Genomic DNA, 21,649 nt, shown 5'->3' with positions numbered 1-21,649 from the left:
GTTAAATTCCCAATCACGGGCACATACTTAGGTTGTGGTTCACTCCCCACCCCTGGTTGGAGCGCATGCAGGAGGCAACCAGTTGATGTGTTTCACATAGATGTTTCTCTCTCTCTCCCCCTTCCTCCTCCCTCCCTTCCACTCTCTCTAAAAAGCAATGGGGGGAAAAAATCCTCGGGTGAGGATTAACAACAACAACAAAAAGTAGTTGACAAGTGAATTAATATTTGACAGAAAATGGTAGTACAGCAAACAATATATTTGAGGGAATACAGGGTTAAGTTTAGATACAAAAGAGGAGTGATATAGGTTTCAAGCCTGCTTTAGGAAAGCTAGTTTGTGTGAATGTGACCCAGTTAAATTGTGTGAGGTAGGCATGTGTTCAGTTAGCTTGCTCTATCTTAGAACAGATTTGTTTTTAAAAACAAATTATTTTCTGTAACGCAAAACCCATGGACACAGACAATAGTGTGGTGATGGCCTGGGGAAGGGGTCAGTGGCAGGCTAGAAGCGGTCAATGGGGGGAAAGAGGGACATATGTAATACTTTTAACAAAAAAGTTTAAAAACAAATATTTTCCAGAAGCAAAGCCTGCCTTAAGAAATCATGTTTACTAGGCAAGTATCAAATACTAAGGAGCCCTATCATTTCTGACAGGGTAAGTGGGTCACTTGGAATTCTTCCTTATAGATTTTTTTGTGATAATAATCAAAGAAACCATTTAAAAAGCATTTACGAACCTCCTTCAGTGTAGTGATTGAGTCAATGGCTGAGGAGGTTTGAAGGTGAGAATAGCATTGAGGACTAAAACAAAAACTTGAGGGAAGTACACACTATAACCCACTATGATTTAAGTTGTAAAGTTGTAAATATAGAATCGTAGTGTTGAGTAAAACCATACAAATCAAGAACAATGCAAATTCTAAAAATTTGGGGGCTATGATAGTTCAGAAAAAAAATCTTGAAAGATGGTTGAAATTCATAGACTGAGGAGAAAAGGAAGGGTACTATCATCCTAGTGAATTATTTTCCACTCATTTCCTTCAACTGTAATTTTTTTTGAAAAGTTATGCTTGAAAACCTGAAAAAGAAATGTCACTGAACTGTTTAAATTTTTAAAATTCTTCCTTGGAAATGTGCTATTAGAATTTGCTATTATAACTGCAGAGGTAGGAAAGAAAACACAGACACATTTTAGGTCAAGGAGGCAATAGTGCATCACAGTCCCATAGGGAAAGCAAGATGTGTATCACAATCAATCAAAATGTACTTTCTAAAAATAATAGTTAATGGAATGCATTATAGGTAGAATACGTCATTTACTCAATACTAGAGGCCTGGTGCATGAATTCGTGCATTGGTGGGGTCCCTAGGCCTGGCTGGCAATCAGGGCCCATGGGGGCCAACGGGGGGAGGGGGAGGAGGAACAGAGGGAAGGGACAGTGGGAGGTTGGCCGGCTGGGGGACTACGGAAGGTTGGCTGTGGGAGCACACTGACCACCAGGGGGCAGCTCCTGCATTGAGCATCTGCCCCTTGGTGGTCAGTGAGCATCATAGCGACTGGTTGACCAGTCGTTCCGGTCGTTTGGTCCTAAGGGTCGCTTAGGCTTTTATATATATAGATAGAAGATAAGCACTTGGAACTACCAATTAGCAAAAGCCACCTGCTAGCAAGGTAGTTCCTGGAAAGAAAAATAGAAGAGCAACTACTTTCATCTAGCTTCTGTACCACCAGAAATCTCCATTTTACTAGTTCATTATGGCAGGTTTTAGACCAGTTATATATTAATTTTCAAAGAGAAATCTTCAAAGTCTGAAAAGCTGAAATTAAAGCTCATAATTAAAATTACTTTAAAATAATTCATATACAGTAACAATGTCCAGAAAGTTCCGGAGTAAAGGAAACAACGCATAATGAAAAAAAAGTATCCATTTTGCTTTAGGAAACAACAAAAAATATTTAAGAAATTTTCTAATGTCAAAAAAATTATTTTCCCCCAATATCAAAGTAAACATTAAAGCATCTGAAACTCTAGTATATAGAAATATACTTTAAACTTTCTAAATGAGAGTACCAAAGCTCAAAAGAGAATGTCAAGTAGGAGGTTAACTAGAACTTTTTAAAAAGTTTAAAAGACACATTTCCTCTTTCTCCAAAAATGAAAGCAAAAATAAACACATGTAATATCCTGTAGTAATTAAAATAATCAAAACAGAAATTAAAAATACTAAGGTTTCGTTTTTTATAAGAGTACTAACAGCTCGTTTTGGGGCAGGAAAGGTGAAATATCTTGAGGGTTTTTTTTGTTTGTTTGTTTTGTTTTGGATTAGATTAGAAGCTCATGATGTTACAACTATTCATTTCACTTTTAAGAGATTTTTTATTTGCATTTCTCTGATGATTAGTGATCTTGAGCATTTTTTCTTGTCTACTGGCCACCTGTATGCCCTTTTGGAGCAGTGTCTATTCAGGTCCTTAGCCCATTTTTTAATTGGATGGTTTGTCTTCCTGGTGTTGAGTTGTATGAGTACTTTGTATATTTTGGAATGTATCATTGGTGAATATGTTCTCCTATTCAGTGGGTTCTCTTTTCGTTTTCCAGCAGGATAGCTGATATTTCTCATGTAACTGTAGATGAGCAGCTCATAATGTTACAACCCCTCTTCTCTCCCTTAAGAACGGAAATAATAACTGCTAGTTTTTGAGCAAAAGAGGTGATATTTCTCCAGTTTTTGTTTTTGTAGATGACAGGCTACTAATGATACAACCCTAATTTCTCTTTCAAGACAGGAAACACTTACCTTCTGTGTTTTGAGTAGAAGTTATATTTGTACAGTCCTTGTACTTGTAGATGAGGGCCTCATGATGATACAGCCCCTCATTTTTTCATTAAGAGTGCAAATAAGCCCTGGCTGGTGTGGGTAAGTTGGTTTTTGAACAGGAGCAGTTGGGTGTCATCCTATTCAGCGAAGGGTTGCAGGTTTGATTCCCAGTTGGGGCACATGCCCAGGTTGTGTACTGGATCCCTGGTAGGGGGCGTGCAGGAGACAGCTGATGGATGTTTCACTCTCACATCCATGTTTCTCTTTCTCTCCCTTCCTCCCTCTCAAAAAATCAATTTAAATAATAGCTTTGCTGGGTTCTGAGCAATAAGTTGATATTTTTCCAGTTCTTTTTGTAGATGAGGGGCTCATGATGCTACAATACCTCATTTCTTTCTTAAGAGAGAAAATGTTTGCTGGGTTTTGAGCAGGAGCGGTGACATTTCTCCAGTCCATGCCCTTGCAGATGAGGGTTCATGAAGTTATAACCCTTCATTTATTTTTCTTATAAGAGAAGAATACCAACTTTGCTTGTTTTTGAGCAGGAAAGGTGATATATCTCCAGGTCTTATTTTTGTAGATAAGTTCATGATGTTACAACCTCTCATTTCTTCCTTAAGAGAGGAAATACTAACTTGGTTCGTTTTTGAACAGGAAGGTGATTTTTTTTTTATTTTAGTTCTTTACCTTGTAGACAAAAGGCTTATAATATTATAACCCCTCATTTCTCCCTTGTGAGAAATACTAGCTTTGTTGGTTTTTGAGCAGGATTTGTAACATTTCTCCAGTTATTGTAGATGAGGGATTCATCATGTCACAACCCCTCATTTCTAGTTTAAGATAAAATGGCATTGGCATACTGCATATCAGTATAATTATCACAGCTGCTAGATTTTTTTATAGCCACCATGCACAGGTTTTTGTTTTCACAATATCTGGAAATGGCCTAGGAGGAGAAATGAGATAAAACACAGGTATGTTAAAAAAAAAAAAAAAAAGAGTTCCAGCCTTCACAAAGAAAGCATCACTGATAAGCCACACAGTCCCATTTTTTTATATGAATTATAGTTACTGCCTCTTTGGATAGCTGTGGCCTACACTGCTAGGTCCTTGGGATCTACTTTATGCTAATTCACCAAGGTAAGTCCTTTAAGGACTATGATTAGATTTCAGCGCAAAGGGGAACTTAGAATTTTTTAAAGTTTGGGATTTCTCAACGATGGCACGATAGGTTCCTAATAACAATATCATCTGCTGCCTACACACTTGGTTCCTTGGATATAATAAACACACTTGGGCAAATGAGTGTTTACTCAGCTATTTAAATTCTACCCATTCTTTATTAGTTAGTACATACTTTAAGCAGATTTTAATGAGACAGGCATGTGCTGTACTTTATTGAAAGGTAGGAAAGGTCTAATGATTGAAGCACCGTAAGGTACTATTTCACTTGCACATTAACTAAGGTGGAAACACATCTTATTCTAAAGTACCACCAAAGTACCACAGAAAGTGTCCATTTTAAAAGTGTTCATTTTAGTTGTGAATAATTTTGTTGCATGTGAACCAAAGTCTTAAGTCATAAATATACTTTAAGCCATGTACTTTACAATTTCCATTAAAAACCCATGTACTTTCTACACCAAGTGTTTGAAACACATATTCTACAATCTAAGTATAGTTCTCTCAGGTTAGCTTTGTCTAACAAACTCATGGGACTGAACTGTGATATATACAGAAAAGACATGGATTTACAAACTGAGTTTAAGAGTAGTAAGTAGATTATATTTGTAGATATGATTAGTGATAGAATTGTAAGACATTATTTACATATGGTTAGAAAAAAGAACAGTTTAAAATAACCATCAAAGATTAAATTTGATTTAAATTATTTTGAATCATGGTCACAGAAGAGATAATTTTTTTTTTATAATGTGGGATTCTCGAACCATAAAAGATACCAGCAATATGATGTGAAAGAGTTAATAAATCTTCAATGTGTTAGTTTAAAAAAACTTTTAATTTTTCTAGTCACTACGCAATATGACTTATCCACAGATGCTGTTTGATGTCTGGCAGAAAACAGCCTTACCTCTAAGTTCTGTGCTCTTTCTGTTCGAAGAGGAGCAAACACAACGGGCAGTCTATGGTCACTGGCTAAGGACCGAAGATCAAAATAGTATTTGGCATAGACACTGGCGGAAACATTAAGACGAAACTGGAGTAGATGTAAATATTGCCTTTCCAAGTCATTTCTGGGGAAGAAGGAAAACACAAAAGCAACACTTGACAATTTTAGTCAACGAGGCTATCTTCAAAATTACCCTTCTAAGCTACGAGGACGGCTGTAAGTTTTGTTTTGAGACAAATAAAGGTTACCCGGCAGTACTAACACATGACTGTTCAAACAACAAACAAGGTACAGCTACTTGTGGTCCCTTTTGCCTCTAGCACTTTGAGTTTCGGGCAAGGGGGAGGAGGTCCCCTCTCTCTTGTGCACTCCTGCTGCTGACTCAGGGCTCATTCATCCAAGTCCCATTGGTGCGGCTATAGATTCATGCTTCTCGCTCACTCACAGGGCCCCACTCTAGTGTTCAGAAGAAAGGAATGATGTGTGTGCTGTTTCTAGGCTCTGAGGAACTTGCAGACATTTTCACCAGGCCAACAACAGGAAGGGCCTTATTAAAGTAGAGATGTGCCAACCAAAGGAGTGGGCACTCACCATGGCAACAAACGGATCCACTGAGAGCCACCACTATTATCTCTGAGAGGGGAAACTCCAGGCAACAAGGATTCATCTCTAATAAATCTATACTAATAAAAGGGTAATATGATAATCAGACCGGACGTCCTTCCAGACAAAGCCACAGCGACTGCAAGGGCCGGCAGCCATGGCGGCTGTGAGGGAGGGTCCAGCACCGTGCTCCCTTTTGCAGAGGCCACGTGAGAAGGCGCCACAGGAGAAGGCTGAAGGGAGTAGGCTGGCACCGCAGGAGAAGGCAGAAGGGAGAAGGGAGAAGGCCATTGCCTCGGGAGAAGGGAGAAGGCCAGCGCCCCGGGAGAAGGCAGAAGGGAGAACGCCGGCACCGCGGGAGAAGGTGGCAGTTAGACAGTTAGGGGGATCAGGCCAGGAGGGGAGAGCAGTTAGGCAGTTAGGGGAATCAGGTCAGGAGGGAAGAGCAGTTAGGGGGATCAGGCCAGGAAGGGAGAGCAGTTACACAGGTTAGGGGGATCAGGCTGGCAGGGGAGAGCAGTTAGGGGGATCAGGCCAGCAGGGGAGAGCAGTTAGGGTGATCAGGCCAGCAGGGGAGAGCAGTTAGGGGCATCAGGCAGGCAGGCGAGTCGTTAGGAGCCAGTGGTCCTGGATTGCGAGAGGGATCCCGGATTGGAAAGGGTGCAGGCCGGGCTGAGGGACCACCCCCCCACCCCGCCCCGGCATGAATTTCATGCACTGGGCCTCTAGTAAGTAAGTAAATAAATATGCCACATTCCATGGGAAAGGAACACACGCTCCCCCCACCCCCCCGCGCCCCGCTCTGGGGGCATAGGGCTAATGTCAAAGAGCATATGCAAGCTTCTGTTCACTTTAATCTTACTGGGGTGAGAAATTGTCGCTATGACAGAACTGGATGCACTTTTAAAACTTTGGAAGGCAGAAAGATTAAAGATAGATGTCTTGACTGGACTAATAGAGCATGCGAGTCAGACTCAAGAGTTCCCCAGTGTTGGGAATGCAATCCCGAGACATTCAGCATCGCCTGACCCTTGCCAGAACACAAGGGGTGAGTTCAATAAAGAGGGAAAGGAAATTTGGGAGCAGTCCTTTGCTATGTGACCATACTGCTGTCACTTGCCAAGTAGTTAAATAAAATTAGTAAATTGTACTACTTCTAGTCATCCTTCGATAGAGTTAATTAATAAAATGGTAACTACCTGAACAAACATGAGAGGGTTTTTAAACATATTTGGTTTCTTAGTTTTAAAGTTTTAGTATTTTATTCATTGGATAGGTCAACAAAAGTCTGATGTTCTCCTGCATGGAGAGGGGTCAGAATATAAGCAGAGATGAGGTTTTCTCACTTGTTAAACTTAAACCTAGTGAACCTACTTCAAAATTAATTTCCTGTTCATATGATTATAAGCCTATAGAAAGTAAATCAGATAATGTTTTGATAATCAGCTAAACAGGACTTAATTTACTACAGGAATAAATGCACTTTACCATCCTTTTAATATTTTCTTTAGTAATACATGTTAATTGTGAAGAAATACAGTACCTTCATAGGATTTGCAGTCTATTAATAGAGGCTTAATCATGGAAGAAAAGCCTTATGTCTAAAGATTATACATCATCTGGGTTTTTTTGTTTGTTTGTTTTTGGGTTGATTTTTATGGACTTTTTTTGGTTTTTCAATGGTGAGACAGCTGAATGGCATACCGTTTATAAGCACAACAAATTTTCTGAATAGCAGCTGCTCAGTTTAACTTATTCTTTTGATGGGAAATAATATTCTAAAAAGACACATAGATGTTGGAAAGTTTTAAGGAAAAGCTGATAGACACCAATTTTTCAATTTAGATTCAAAAGAGAACATTACAAATAGCAGTCAGCAGCAGGGCCTTGACACCAATGTATACTAAGCACTGTTATAATACCTTCCAATTTCCAAGGATCATAAATAAAAGCAGCCTATTATAAACATAGCTCCTGGTATTTCTCTGTTCATACACACAAAGCATCCTACCTAATAATCCTACCTAATAATAGACAAATATGCAAATTGACCGTACCTTCGCTATGCCCGCGATTGGCCAGGAGGTGCGGGGGGGGCGGGACTCGGGGTGGCCAGGGTGGCCGATTGGGCCGGCGGGATGCTGAGCTCACGTTGCCAGCGGCGGCTCGAGCTCAGCGTCTGCACCATGGCTGTGCTGCGGCACAGAAGGGGCCTCTGGGGCAGCGAGCTCACGTCCCACCGCGGACCATCAAAAGCGGGGGAGCTGGGTGCCTGTCCATTCAGGCACCAGGCCTTTCAGAAACCTCCGCCATGCTGGAGGCTTCTGAAAGGCCTGGTGCACCAGTGATCAAAAGCAAAAGCATGGGAGCTGGGTGCCTGTCCGCTCAGGCACCAGGCCTTTCAGAAGCCTCCACCACGCTGGAGGCTTCTGAAAGGCCTGGTGCCCAGCGGACAGGCACCCAGCTCCCCTGTGATCGCAAGCGAAAGCATGTAGGGGACCCTACACATGCATGATTCAATCATGCACTGGGCCTCTAGTTCTTTATAAGTAGTCTGTGGCTAGGCACTGCCACCATGTCCCCTAGAGTTCACATCTATGTAAACTCACACATTTCTCTGCATGTTCTCTGATGTTATAACTAGACCCAGAGCCCCACCAGTTGAGTTGCAGGTTTTGAGAAAAGTTCTGTTGCCATTATGGCAGGGCTAGTGTTCCTGAGTACAAATTATACTTCCTCCAGGGGACCAGTCTGAAGACTCATTTCAGTGGTGTCAAAGTCACTTCAGCTTCCTCGACTTCCAAAAGTACTTCCATTTGTTTCAAGTTTATTATCTGCTGTCACATCGTTTGCTAATGGCCACCAGCAAGACAACCGTGACTCTTCCGTTTACACTATTACAAGACGAACTTAAACTTCTCCACCTGCCTGAGAGGTCGGAGCTTCCTAAATCATCAGACCAACTTTCAAACGCGTGCAATGCTCTTTAAAAAGCAGGAGCAAGCACAGGGTTCTGAAACCTTTATATGTGGTTAATTTTCTACAATGGTTTCTTTAACAACATGACTTTAGATAAAAAGGAGGAAAAGACCAGTAAATGCAAACATACACTGTATGACTCAGATTTAAGCTTTAGCCACCCCCCTCAATAGTCTAGAGGCTGTAAGACCATAACAGTGGCCAAAAACTTATTTCAAAGGCCAGATGTATGCCCCTTAAAAATGGACTGGAAACAACAGAAAAACACTGGGTGGGATCCAAAATGGTGGCAGAGTAGGTAAAAGTTATACTCACCTCTTCCCTGGACCGAACTGGAATTGCAACTAAAATATAGAACATTCAACCTGAATAACCAACTGACGACTACCTGAACAGATTTCTTATAACCAAGGATTCATAAAGAAGCCACATTGACACTGGTAGGAAGGGCTGGCCCCGGCACCCACATGCAGTGTCTGAGAATCCATTGGGATATCTCAGCTACAAAGATCTCTTCTTAAAAGTGAGGGGCTCAGCCCCATGCCAAGCTAACCAGCCCAGAGCACCAGAGCTGGGAAGAGGAGCCCACATAATGTCTGGCTGTGAAAACAAGTAGGGATCTGTCTTCCAGGGAGAGACAGGAGATAGGAATCTGCTAGAAATCCAGGTGCCCTCTTAAAGAGCCAGCACACAAAATCTTGTTTGTGGCCATTTACCCTGAGCTTGACAGAGAGAGGGTGGCTTCGAGTGGACTAGTGAGAAGAGACTGGATTGTGTGGCTCTGGGGAGAGAGCTAAAGGACAGCTGCCAGGATCTCTGTGCCGAGTCCCTCTTCCACACTGCCCACACACGTCATCTTTCTTGGGTTGAGGACTCTTCTATGACATTTGCCTGAGTGTATGCGCTAGCCCCAGCTTCCCGACTCTCTGTCTTCCCACCCTGTGGTGCTCATACCCTATGGAAAATTCAGCTACCTAGGCCCAGGGTGTAGAGATCTAGCAGATTCAGGATATGTCAGAGACTGGGTTCTGTGGCTCTAAGCCAGGGGCCAATTTTCCCTCGCATACACGACTGGTGCAGAGCCATCCCTTCACATGGCCAACTCTTGGTCTGTTTCAGCCTAAACTCTGCTGCTTGACACCAAGATGACTCCCTGACACCCCAGCATACCATAAAGGTCTGTGGGCACCCAGCATTTGGCAGCTGGCCTTGGTGCACCCTGAGAATTTTTTCTGAGTGGCCTGAGACTCAGCACTGGCACCAAGTCTGAATATATATCAGTCCAGTGAACACCACTCATCTATACCTGATGACTCACTTAGTACCTACCTAACCCAACTTGGTACCGCTAGAGGCTCTTTCAGTGACTGAGCCTAACAGGCAGCCTACAGGTGGAAGCAGGAGAAAGCAGATCTCAAAGTGGCCTCCTTCTGCCTTTCGGGCCTTTGCTGACTGGCACCAAAACTCGGTGGAAGGTATCCTTGGTGTGCAGCTTGGCCTTCGCATGCATACCAATCAAACCCTGGCCAGCCACAAACTGTGGACTGCTCTGTAGCTCCAAGATGATTGCCCAGGGCCAGTCACAGGCACTGGGCAGTGTCTGACACTGACCTACAGGGAGTTCCTCCCAAGAGACTTCAGAACCAACGCACTCAGTGGCCAGCTTCAGACAATGTCCAAGGACCCAATTAACTTCACAAGCGGCACATCCAAAGGGAGATCTTGGGCACCACACCCTGCTCAGGCGAATTCTGTTTCATGTGGTGAGCTCCTGCTCAGCAGCTCATACACTACAAGGATATAACCCTTGTAAACATTTATGCACCCAACAGAGGAGCACCTAAATATATAAAGTAAATTCTGATGGACATAAAGAAAGCCACAGTAATACAGTCATCATAGGGAAGTTTAACACCCCACTGACATCAACGGGTAGATCTTCCAGACAGAAAATCAACAAGAAGAGCAGCCTTAAATGATACACTAGACCACATGGATTTTTAAAAACTTAAAAAATGTACATGTTCTTATTGATTTTAGAGAGAGGGGGAGGGAGAAGGATAGAGAAATAGAAACATTGACCCACTGCCTCCTACTCACCGCCTATTGGGGATTGAGCCAACAACATGGGCATGTGCCCTGACTAGGAATTGAACCGGGACCTCTTGGTCCATGGGTCGATGCTCTGGCCAGGTGACCATATGAATTTAATTGATAGTTTCAGAGCATTTAGCCTCAAAGAAGCAAAATATACATTATTTTCAAGTGCACATAGAATACTTTCTACCATAAATTACATGTTAGAATACAAAACAAATGTCAATAAACTTAAGAAACTTGAAATCATATCAAGCATTTTTTCTGACCACAGGATATCATACTAGAAGTCAATTACAAAATAAACAGAAAAACACACAAATGCATGGAAGCTAGATAACATATAACTAAACAATAAATGGGTTAAAAATGAGATCAAGAAAGAAATCAAAAGATACCTTGAGACAAACGAAAATGGAAATACATAATCTATTCAACATACCAAAAGCAGACTTAAGAGGGAAATTCACAGCATTACAAACTTACCTCAAGAAACAAGAAAAATCTCAAATAAACAATTCAACCTTTCACTTAAAAGAATGAGAAAAAGAACAATAAACAATGCCCAGAGAGCAGAAGGAAGGAAATAATAAAGACCAGAGTGGAAATAAAAATAAAACGACAATACAAAAGATCAATAAACCAAGATCTGGGTATTTGAAAAAAACAAAACAAAACAAAAAGACACAAGACTGATAAACCTTTAACCAGACTCATTAAGAAAAAGAGAACCCAAATAAATAAAAACAGAAATAAAAGAGGAGTAGGAAGAAAAAAACAGAAATGAAACAGGAGTAGGAAGAACTGACACCACAGGAATACAAAGGATTATAAGAAAATATTATGAACAACTATATTCCAAATTAGACAATCTGGAAGAAATGGGTAAATTCCTAGAAATAGATAATCTTCCAAAATTGAATAAAAAAGATACAGGAAATCTGAACAGATTGATTACAGCTAATGAAATCTAAGCTATAATAAAAAACTTCCAATAAACAAAAGGCCTGGACATAATGACATCACAGGCAAGTTTTACTAAACATTCAAGAACAACTAACACCAATCCCCAAACGATTCCAAAAAGTTTAAGAGGACTGAAAACTCCCAAGCTTATTTTATTTTTTATTTTTATTTTTTATTTCTTTATTGATTAAGGTGTCACATATTTGTCCTCATCCCCCCATTCCCATCCCCCACCCCACCCCGCTGTTGTCCTTAACCATTGGTTAGGCTTGTATGCATGCACACAGTCCTTTGGTTGATCTCTCCCCCCTACCCTCCCTCTGAGGCCCGACAGTCCGATCGATGCCTCCTTGTTTCTGGGTCTGTTCTTGTTCATCAGTCTATGTTGTTCATCATTTCCCCTAGATGAGTGAGATCATGTGTTACTAGAAATATACTTATAAGAACTGAATGTGAGACGATCAATAATAGTTATGCTGACAGGCAAATGAATCAGTCTGTAGTAAGTTTCTTTCTGGACCAACAGTTCCTTTGAGACACAATTTCAATGTCCACCAGTTCCTTATGTGTACATGTCGGCACTGACTTTTCAGCTCTGGATGGTGGACAAATGGTGGTAATGCAGGTCCGACTCCCTCTGGTTTGGTCTCGCCCGGACTCAGGGGCGCGGCTTCACCCGGACTCAGGGGCGTGCGGCCTCACCCGGACCTGGGACCCAGCATCACCCGGGCCCCGGGGCATGTGGCCTCACCCGGACCCAGGGGCGCAGCCTCACCCGGTCCCGGGACCCAGCCTCACCTGGATCCAGGGGCGCACGACCTCACCCGGACCTGGGATCCAGCTTCACCCGGACCCAGGGGCGCGTGGCCTCACCCGGACCCAGGGGCGCGTCCCAAGCTTATTTTAAGAGGCCAGCATTTTTCTAATTCCAAAACCAGATAAAAACACTACAAGGAAAGAAAATTAAAGTATAATATCCTTGATGAACACAGATGCAGAAATCTTCAACAAAATGTTAGCAAACCGAATTCAGCAATACATTAAAAAGATCATACACCATGATCAAATGAAATTTATTCCTGGAATGTAAGGTTGGTACAATACCTGCAAATCAATTAACATGCCACACCACATAAACAAAATGAAAGATAAAAACCATATGATCATATCAATAGATGCAGAAAAGAAATTGACAAAATCCATAACCAATTTGTGATAAAAACTCTCAGCAAAGTGGAAATAGGTGGAGCATATCACAACATATTAAAGACCATATATGACAAACACACAGATAACATCATATTTAATGAAGAAAAATTCAAATAGTTTCCCTTAAGATCAGGAACAAGACAGGGATATCCACTTTCATCACTCTTATTCAAAATAGTACTGAAAGTTCTAGTCGCAGCAATCACACAATAAGAAAAAAATAAAAGGCAATCAAATTGGAAAGGAAGAAGCAAAACTGGCATTATTTACAGATGACATGATACTATGTATAGAGAACCATAGGGATTCCACCAAAAACCTACTACAACTGATAAATGAATTCAGTAAAGTAGCATGATACAAAACCAATCAGAAATCAGTTGCATTTTTATACAACAACTAGAGGCCCGATGCGTGAAATTCATGCAAGAGTAGGCCTTCCTTCCCCCGGCTGCCAGCACCAGCTTCCCTCTGGCCCATGAGACCCAGGCCTCCCTTTGGCACCTGGGACCCCGGCTTCACCTCACAGCCCCGGCTTTGTCCGGCAGGATGTCTGTTCTAATTAGCACATTATACTTTTATTATTATAGATAATGAACTATTAGTAAAAGAGAAGGATCTCTTACCCTTTTGAGATAGCAAGGAGGGACTTGGAGAGCATTATGCTAAGCAAAATAAGCCAGTCAGGGAAAGACAAGTACCACTGATTTCACTCATAAGTGGAATCTAATGAACAAAATAAACCGATGAACAAAATTGATCTAAAGACATAGAAGCATGGAAAAGACAGTGGAATCTCAGAGGGAAGGTAGGGGAGGGTGGGTGGGTGGGAAGAGATCAACCAAAGAATGTATATGTACATAAGCATAACCCATGGACATAGACAATAGGGTAGTGAAGGCCTGGGGTGGGGGGAAGGGATGGGCTAGAAGGGTAAAAGGGGAAGAAAGGGGATATATGTAATACTTTCAACAATAAAGATTAAAAATAAAGAAAGGGAAACTAAAAAACAATCCCATATACAAATGCATAAAAAAACACCCACCAAAATACCTAGGAATAAATTTAACCAAGAAGGTAAAAGACCTGTACTCAGAAAATTATAAGACACTGAAGAAAAAAACTGAAGAAGATACATATAAATGGAAGCATATACCATACTCATGGATAGGAAGAATGAGCACCTTTAAAATGTACATACTACCCAAAGCAATCTATAGATGCAATGCAATTCCTATCAAGATACCAATGGTGTATTTTACAGAAATAGAACAATAATCCAAAATTTCATATGGAACCACAAAAGACCCCGAATACTCACAGCAATCTCAAGAAAAAAGAACAAGGATAGAGGTATCACACTATCTGATATCAAACTACACTACAAGGTTATAGTAATCAAAACAGCATGATACTGGCATAAAAACAGACATGTAGATAAATGGAAGAGAATAGAAAGCTCAGAAATAAACCCACACCTACATGGTCAATTAATATTTGACAAAGGAGAGAAGGTCATATAATGGGGTAAAGACAGTGTATTCAATAAATGGCATTGGGTAATTTGGACAGATACATACAAAAAATGAAACTAGACCACCTTCTTACACCATATACAAGAATAAACTCAAAATGGATTATTAACTTAAATGTAAGACTCAAAACCATAAAACTCCTAGAAGAAAACATTAGGCAGTAAAATCTGGAACATTTCCCTTAGTAATATATACACTTTTTAAAGAGCATCTCAAGCAACTGTAACAAAAGAAAAAAATAAACAAACTGGAGTATATCAAACTAAAAAGTTTTAGCAAAGGAGAACATCAACAAAATAAAAAGACAACCCACTGATGGGAAAATATTATTTGACAATAATATGATTGGAATAAATTTAACCAAGGAGATAAAAGACCTGTACTCAGAAAATTATAAGACACTGAAGAAAAGGGATTAATATACACAATTTATAAAAAACTTACACAACTCATGCCAGGGTACCAGGCTTAATCCCTGGTAGGGGGTGTGCAGGAGGCAGCCAAACAGTGTTTTACTCTCACATTGATGTTTCTCTCTCTTTCCCTCTCCCTTCCTTCCTCTCTCTCTAAAAAAAAAATAATAACATACACTAATAAAAGAGTAAGATGCAAATCGACTGTACCTTTGTGATGCCCACCAGACAATCAGGAGGAGTATGCAAATTAACCCAACAAAGATGGCGGGTTAAGAGCGGCCCAGGGCGGGGCGGGATGCTTGTGTCATCACCATGGCGATGATGCAGGCGTTATGCACTGCCCCAGCCACTCTGGGCCTCTGGGCAGTGTAGAAAGGCTGAAAGGTAGCTCCGGCCGGAGCGAAGGTGGTGCCAGCAGCCAGGGGAAGGAAGGCCTATTCTTGCACGAATCTTCATGCATCGGGCCTCTACTTCAATTAATAAAAATCTTGTAAACATTTTTTACAAATTAAAACTTATACAACTCAACACCTATAAACAAACAATCCAATTAAAAAATGGGCAGGGGACCTCAACTTCTCCAAAGCATACAGATGGCCAACAGACATATGAAAAGATATTTAACATCACTAATCATCCAAGAAATGGAAATTAAAACCACAATGAGATATCACCTCACACCTGTCAGAATGGCTACCCTCAATAAATCAACAAACAGCAAGTGTTGGTGAGGATGTGTAGAAAAAGGAACCTTCATGCACTTTTGGTGGGAATGTAGATTGGTATAGCCACTATGGAAAACAGTATGGCGTTTCTTTAACAATTTAAAAATGGAATTGCCTTATGACTCAGTGATTCCACTTCTGGGTATATATCTGAAGAAGCCCAAAACATAATTCAAAAGAATATATGCACCCCTATGTTCACTGCAGTATTACTTACAATAGCCAAGCTATGGAAGCAACCAAGTGCCAATCAATAGATGAAAGGATTAAAAAGTGGTGGTATATTACTCAGCCATAAAAAAGAATTAAATCTTGCAATTTGTGACAACACAGATGGACCTACAGGGTATTATGCTAAGTGAACCAAGTCAGAGAAGTACAAATACCATATCATTTCACTTATATGTGGACTCTAAAGTACAGTATAAATGAACATACAAAACAGAAGAAAACTCACAGATACAGAGAACAGACTGATGGTTTCCAGAGGGGAAGAGGGTGGGGGACTGGGTGAAAAAGGTGAAGGTACTGAGAAGTACAAATTGGTTATAAAATAGTCATGGGGATGCAAATTAAACCATAGGAAATATAGTCAATAACATTGTAATAACTATGTACGGTGCCAAGTTGTACTGAAAATATTGGGGAAAACACTTTGTAAAGTATATGGTTTTCTAACCACCATGCTGTACAACTGAGACTAATACAAAATAATATTGAGTGAAAAGTCTTAGTGAAACAAATAAATAATAAAAAGGAGGGGGGAAAAAGAACTGGAACTGGCAGCCAGACCACTTTAAGAAAGCCATGAATAGCCCTGGCCGGTGTGGCTCAGTGGATAGAGCGTCGGCCTGCGGACCAAAGGGTCCCGGGGTTCGATTCCGGTCAAGGGCACGTACCTTGGTTGTGCCCTGGCCCTGGTCAGGGTTCGTGCAGGAGGCAACCAATCAATGTGTTTCTCTCACATCGATGTTTCTCTCTGTCTTTCCCTCTCTCTTCCATTCTCCCTAAAAATCAATGGAAAAATATCCTTGGGTGAGGATTAATAACAACAGAAGAAAAAAAAAAAAGAAAGCCATGAATATATTTAAAGTACTGTTGTTCTCAGAAATGAGTTTGTACAATGGTTGCCAATAACCACCAGAGAAATACATTTCAAATTATCACATAGATTATTATAATAATAATACATGAAGACCTAATAATTAATGAGGAATATGAATTGTTAAAGCAAATGTAGATTAAAAATATATGTAATTTTATGCCTAGTTCAGTTCTCTGCATAATGTAACCTTGAAAAATATTTCTCAATATGTAAACTTTATTGGAGCAAATAAGTTATTGGAAAATGGTAAGAAAGTTCACAAAAACCTTGCTAACTCACATGTCCTTGACTGTAATGCCCTCGAAGATTTGGCAGAAGTCTGCATTCCTTAGAGCCCGGTCGTGCAAATACTTGGAGGCAAGAAGAATAGCTCCCAAAATAATTCTCTTCCAGTTAGTGGGGCAAATGTCGATCTCAGCATAAATTAAAAGTCTTTCTAAGTAAACCTGCAAAAGTAGAACACTGGCCTTTGATTTTATTTCAGGGCTTAAGTGCTATAATAAGAACTTAACCTTTCATGTGTTTTTGACATGCCTTTTATTCCTGGGTTCTGTGGGGACTGCTTGGCCAGCCAAAGCCAGAGACCAAGTTACAGTTGCAAATGAGATACTTCTGTTGCCTACTTTGCCATGTGAATTTCCAGTCCAATTTTTGGTCACAGGAATGAATGGGCATCTTAGCAAAGGACTTCCTGAAGAAATGTGTCTACCTTTCCACTTGCAAAGGGCCCAGTGTAGATAGATACTCAAGTGCCTACCACGTGCACTGTTTCACACCCGGCTGGTAGTTATATGGTGATTTTACATAGTACTTGTATATGTAAACCCCTGGTAATACTGACCACATTTGTATCTTCTTTACATAGCAACTAGTCCTTTTGTGGCACAAGCTGAAGATAAACCCTGGTCATCAAGACAGCCCCCCAGTGGCTGCTGTGTGGTGCAGCAGGACAGGCAGTACAAACAGGTGTGCTTGAGGCAGGTCTTTACAACGGTCACGTATTCCTGGACTTAGTGCCTTTGTAAGAAACACATGCACACCAAGGGTAGCCCTTTTATACCCCCTAATCTTCACATCTCCATCATCATTTTACGAACTCCACCTCTGTCTTACACAACCTGAAGCTTAGTCAGTTCTGTTGGTTTCGGGTGGTAGCAGAGCTGCCAGTCTCTGTCTCCCTGGCTCTCCAGGTAGCTGGTGAGGTTTCATGAATTCTTCACATGTATTACATGTCTGTTCTACAAAGAACTGGGTGCAGTTAACAGCCAAATACAGATTACAGAGGCAAGCTTGGATTTGTTGTTATTTCAAAGGGTGCTTTATAGAAGAGTATGCATGCCATTTTACAAAAAGAAAAAAAAGTCCAATTTTAAAGAGTATATTTACTGTCCGAGGTTATCAGATTGACAGCTCTGATTTGCTTTGCTCTTCAAACTCAACTGTATTTTTTAAAAACAAATGGTTATTGAACATTATGCATTCTTAGTGAAAATTTCCACCAACCCCCCAAAACTCAGCGCTCTTAGATATCCTAAGAATGAACCTCCTTACAGAGTTCAACTGTCTGCTTTATGGGAATAATGAGAGGCACTTATACAACATTGGCAATCTCTCAACTTCCCATCATCTTCACTGCAGACTTGGTATGTGCCATTACTCATTCATTTTTACCACGTGCCCTCCTGTGTCAGTGGAATTGAGATTTCTCTTCTCACTGAAACTCTTCTGGCAGTGAAGTCAATCCCATCCCACTTCTGAAGAACACCTCCCACAATTACCTCTTTTGAAAATATCTGTGTTTTCCGATGGTCTTAGGCTCTACAGCAGCGGTTCTCAACCTGTGGTTCGCGACCCACGGGTTGAGAACCGCTAGCAGGGTCGCCTAAGACCATCGGAAAACACAGATATTTACATTACGATTCATAACAGTAGCAAAATTACAGTTATGAAGTAGCAACGAAAATAATTTTATGGTTGGGGGTCACCACAACATGAGGAACTGTATTAAAGGGTCGCGGCATTAGAAAGGTTGAGAACCACTGGCCTAGGTGCTGGGCCAAAACCTCCAATTGAGTTAACCTGCTCCAATCTGATAGCAATTCTTGTAATCAGACCACTTTCTATTTGTCACTTCTCACCTGTGTCACTGGCTTCTCGGCCCCCACTCGGCCTCCCAGTTACTATCTATTCTTCCCAAAGCAGCCAGGAGAGCCTCTTTAATTAAGAGCACTTCACTCCCCTACTAAATATCTGCCAAAGCTTTCCCATCAAACAAATAAAAATGTAACTTATTCCCATGACCTGGAAGCTACAAAGCCCTATAAGATAGGACATTGCCCTTCTATGTGCTCATGTCCTACATTCTTTCCCTCATTCCACACTCTGACCACACTGGCCATACCTCACTGCTCCTCGAACACACAAAACATGTTCCCGTCTCCGAATCTGGCACTGTCCCCTTTGTCTATCACGCCAGCACTCATCTGCCTCAGTTCAGTCATATCAGGGTTCAGATGTTATCTCTTTAAAGAGGCTCTTCCTGATCATTCTATCTAAAGTATCAAGCCCCTGTCATCACTTTATCACTTCACCCTGCTCTACCTTCTTGTTACTTAGTACTACCTGAACTATTCATCTTTTTAACAAAACTCGTTTAAAGAAATATGTATGTCTTCCTCACTAGAATATAAGCTCCATAAAAGCAAAAAAACTTTATTCAACCTCGTCTCCCCTCTATCCTCAGCATTTAGATCTGTAAGGACTATCAGCACTGAAGGGAGAAGTCCCCAGGAATGGCTTAGAGTGGTGGCAAAACCAGGAGAAAATAATAAAAAAGAAGTCAAGATAGGTGAGGTTCAAGGGAGTGTGGTCAAAATGCTGTCAAGAAGTTGCTCATTCCACAAATAGCCACTGAATATCTAACTCTTTGTCACTATTCTATCTTCTATACACTTTTTATTTACATTCCTTCTCTGCATTGGAACAGCTAATCTTAATTTCCTACTGTAGCTCAGATTCATGCTCTAATTCCATATATTCAAACGATTACTAGAGATTGCCCCTCTGCTGTCTCGCAGGTGCATCAATCTTTACTCCCCTACAAAGGACTCACCCTCTTCCAACCCAGATGCCCTCCTTCCTGTATTCCCTAGCTCTCCCTGTGAGAGCACCACTCCTGCCTTTCCCCAGCATGCGCTCAGCACTCCAGAGGGCTGGCAGCTCCATGGAAAGGCCTGTGTCTGACCCAGTGCCCATTGAGGGGTCTCTACTCAGAAGCACAGGCTGCCTCTCCAAAATGTTAGCTGAAGGAGGAAGCACTGACTGACCTAAGTACTCTTCCCCCAGACCATGCAGGAGACTTTCCCCTTTAGGACTGCCCGAGGGAAGAGTGATACAATCCCCATGCCTTCTCACTAGAATGGGCCACTCATTCCAAATGATAAAATCTTACCTTAGGAATTCTGTCTGAATGGCACAATGGTCCTTACACAGCTGTAGCTGAGCAGGCAACTAGCAAAGCTCTTTTAGATCCCACTGGCACTAGAATCCTGGGCAACTTCACAGACAGGCACAAGAGGACAGGAAGGATGGATGAATACCCATCATCCAAGGAACAGAGAATTTAGGGCTCTAGTTCTCAATCAGGACACACATTACAACTGCCTGGGGAATCCAGCCTGCAACTCAGCTTAGACCTACACTGAACCTGTCACTGCCTGGGGCCCAGAGGGTCTGCTATTGCCCCCATCCTACGCCATCAGCACGCCTTGTATGTGTGCCTGTGTGTGCACTGCGTGCGCATGTGTCTCCTGAGGTGTAGTGGAAGAAACCGGGTATCTCTCCTGCTGCCTTTAAAAGCAACTGTGTTGTGGTGAGAAAAGCAAGGACATTTTAAATCATGATTATTAAGCTCAAATATGTGTATTTTACTTCCTTTGATACGTTGCCCTTAATAAAGTTCTGATGATCATTTCAGGAACTGACTTTTATTCGAAAAACAAGACCATACCCTGTGGGCAAGACAGAAAAGATGCTTTCTGAAAGAACTATCTTACCAAAGCTATTATTGCCCATTCAGCTGTTAGCTTTGTGGCACTGAAAAAAGGGTGAATGAATCTGTAAATGCTTTCGGAATCAGGATTATGATTAAAGTATTCCTCTGGAACTATTTCTTGCTGAAAGGAAAAAAAAATGCAAAGTAAGTATCCACTGAAGAAAAACACTTAGGTACTTTTATGATAGCTTGTGCCCACATGCCCCTAATATCATAGTCTTCTGTTTGTGCCCACATGCCTCTTAAGATAATTTTGATTGGGTGATATGTCTTTTAGTCTCTTAAATATAAACAATGGGGCCTTAAAAAACAACAGTGAGCCCTAGCCGGTTTGGCTCAGTGGATGAAGCGTCCGCCTGCAGACTGAAGGGTCCCAGGTTCGATTCTGGTCAAGGGCACATGCCTGGGTTGTGGTCTCAATCCCTGGTAGGGGGCATGCAGAAAGCAGCTGATCAATGATTCTCTCTCATCATTAATGTTTCTATCTCTGTCTCCCTCTCCCTTTCTCTCTGAAATCAATACACACACACACACACACACACACACACACACACACACACACAAAAGCCTAGGTGGCCCTCGCACTCTTGAGCGCTCACATCATCACAAGATGGCTGTCCCATGTCGTCACAAGATGGCTACCACAAGATGGCCAGCAGGGGAGGGCAGCTGTGGGCGATCAGGCCAGCAGGAGTGGGCAGTTAGGGGTGAACAGGCCTGCAGAGGAGGGCGGTTAGGAGCGATCAGGCCAGCAGGGGAGGGCAGTTGTGGGCGATCAGGAAGGCAGGCAGGTGAGCAGTTAGGAGCCATCAGTCCTGGATTGTGAGAGGGATGTCCCGGATTGGAGAGGGTGCAGGCTGGGCTGAGGGGGACCCCCCCCATGCACAAATTTTGTGCACTGGGCCTCTAGTATGTATATAATAGTGATTCAATACCAACACACATTAAAGATAAATACAGGCACAGACTCAGAAAATGTATATGTTCCTTTCCACCTTCCTTCTAC

The 21,649-nt window shown here is 41.6% G+C and overlaps 1 protein-coding gene across 1 annotated transcript in view; it reads right to left on the bottom strand.

Moving 5' to 3' along the window:
• Positions 1 to 3,658: 3,658 nt before the first annotated feature.
• The window catches only part of LOC114234760 (cyclin-Y-like protein 1), a 38,977-nt gene continuing 20,986 nt past the window's right edge, over positions 3,659 to 21,649 (bottom strand). Inside the window, exons 7-10 of the mRNA XM_054716585.1 lie at positions 20,645 to 20,764; positions 16,869 to 17,035; positions 4,916 to 5,078; positions 3,659 to 3,769 (exon numbers count right to left, since the gene is read on the bottom strand). Coding sequence (XP_054572560.1) covers positions 3,659 to 3,769; positions 4,916 to 5,078; positions 16,869 to 17,035; positions 20,645 to 20,764 — 561 coding nt within the window. The remainder of the gene's footprint in view (positions 3,770 to 4,915; positions 5,079 to 16,868; positions 17,036 to 20,644; positions 20,765 to 21,649) is intronic.

Source organism: Eptesicus fuscus, chromosome 5 (assembly GCF_027574615.1).
Source record: "Eptesicus fuscus isolate TK198812 chromosome 5, DD_ASM_mEF_20220401, whole genome shotgun sequence".
In the NCBI taxonomy this organism is placed as follows: domain Eukaryota; kingdom Metazoa; phylum Chordata; class Mammalia; order Chiroptera; family Vespertilionidae; genus Eptesicus; species Eptesicus fuscus.
This window is presented reverse-complemented; position numbering and strand designations above follow the sequence as displayed.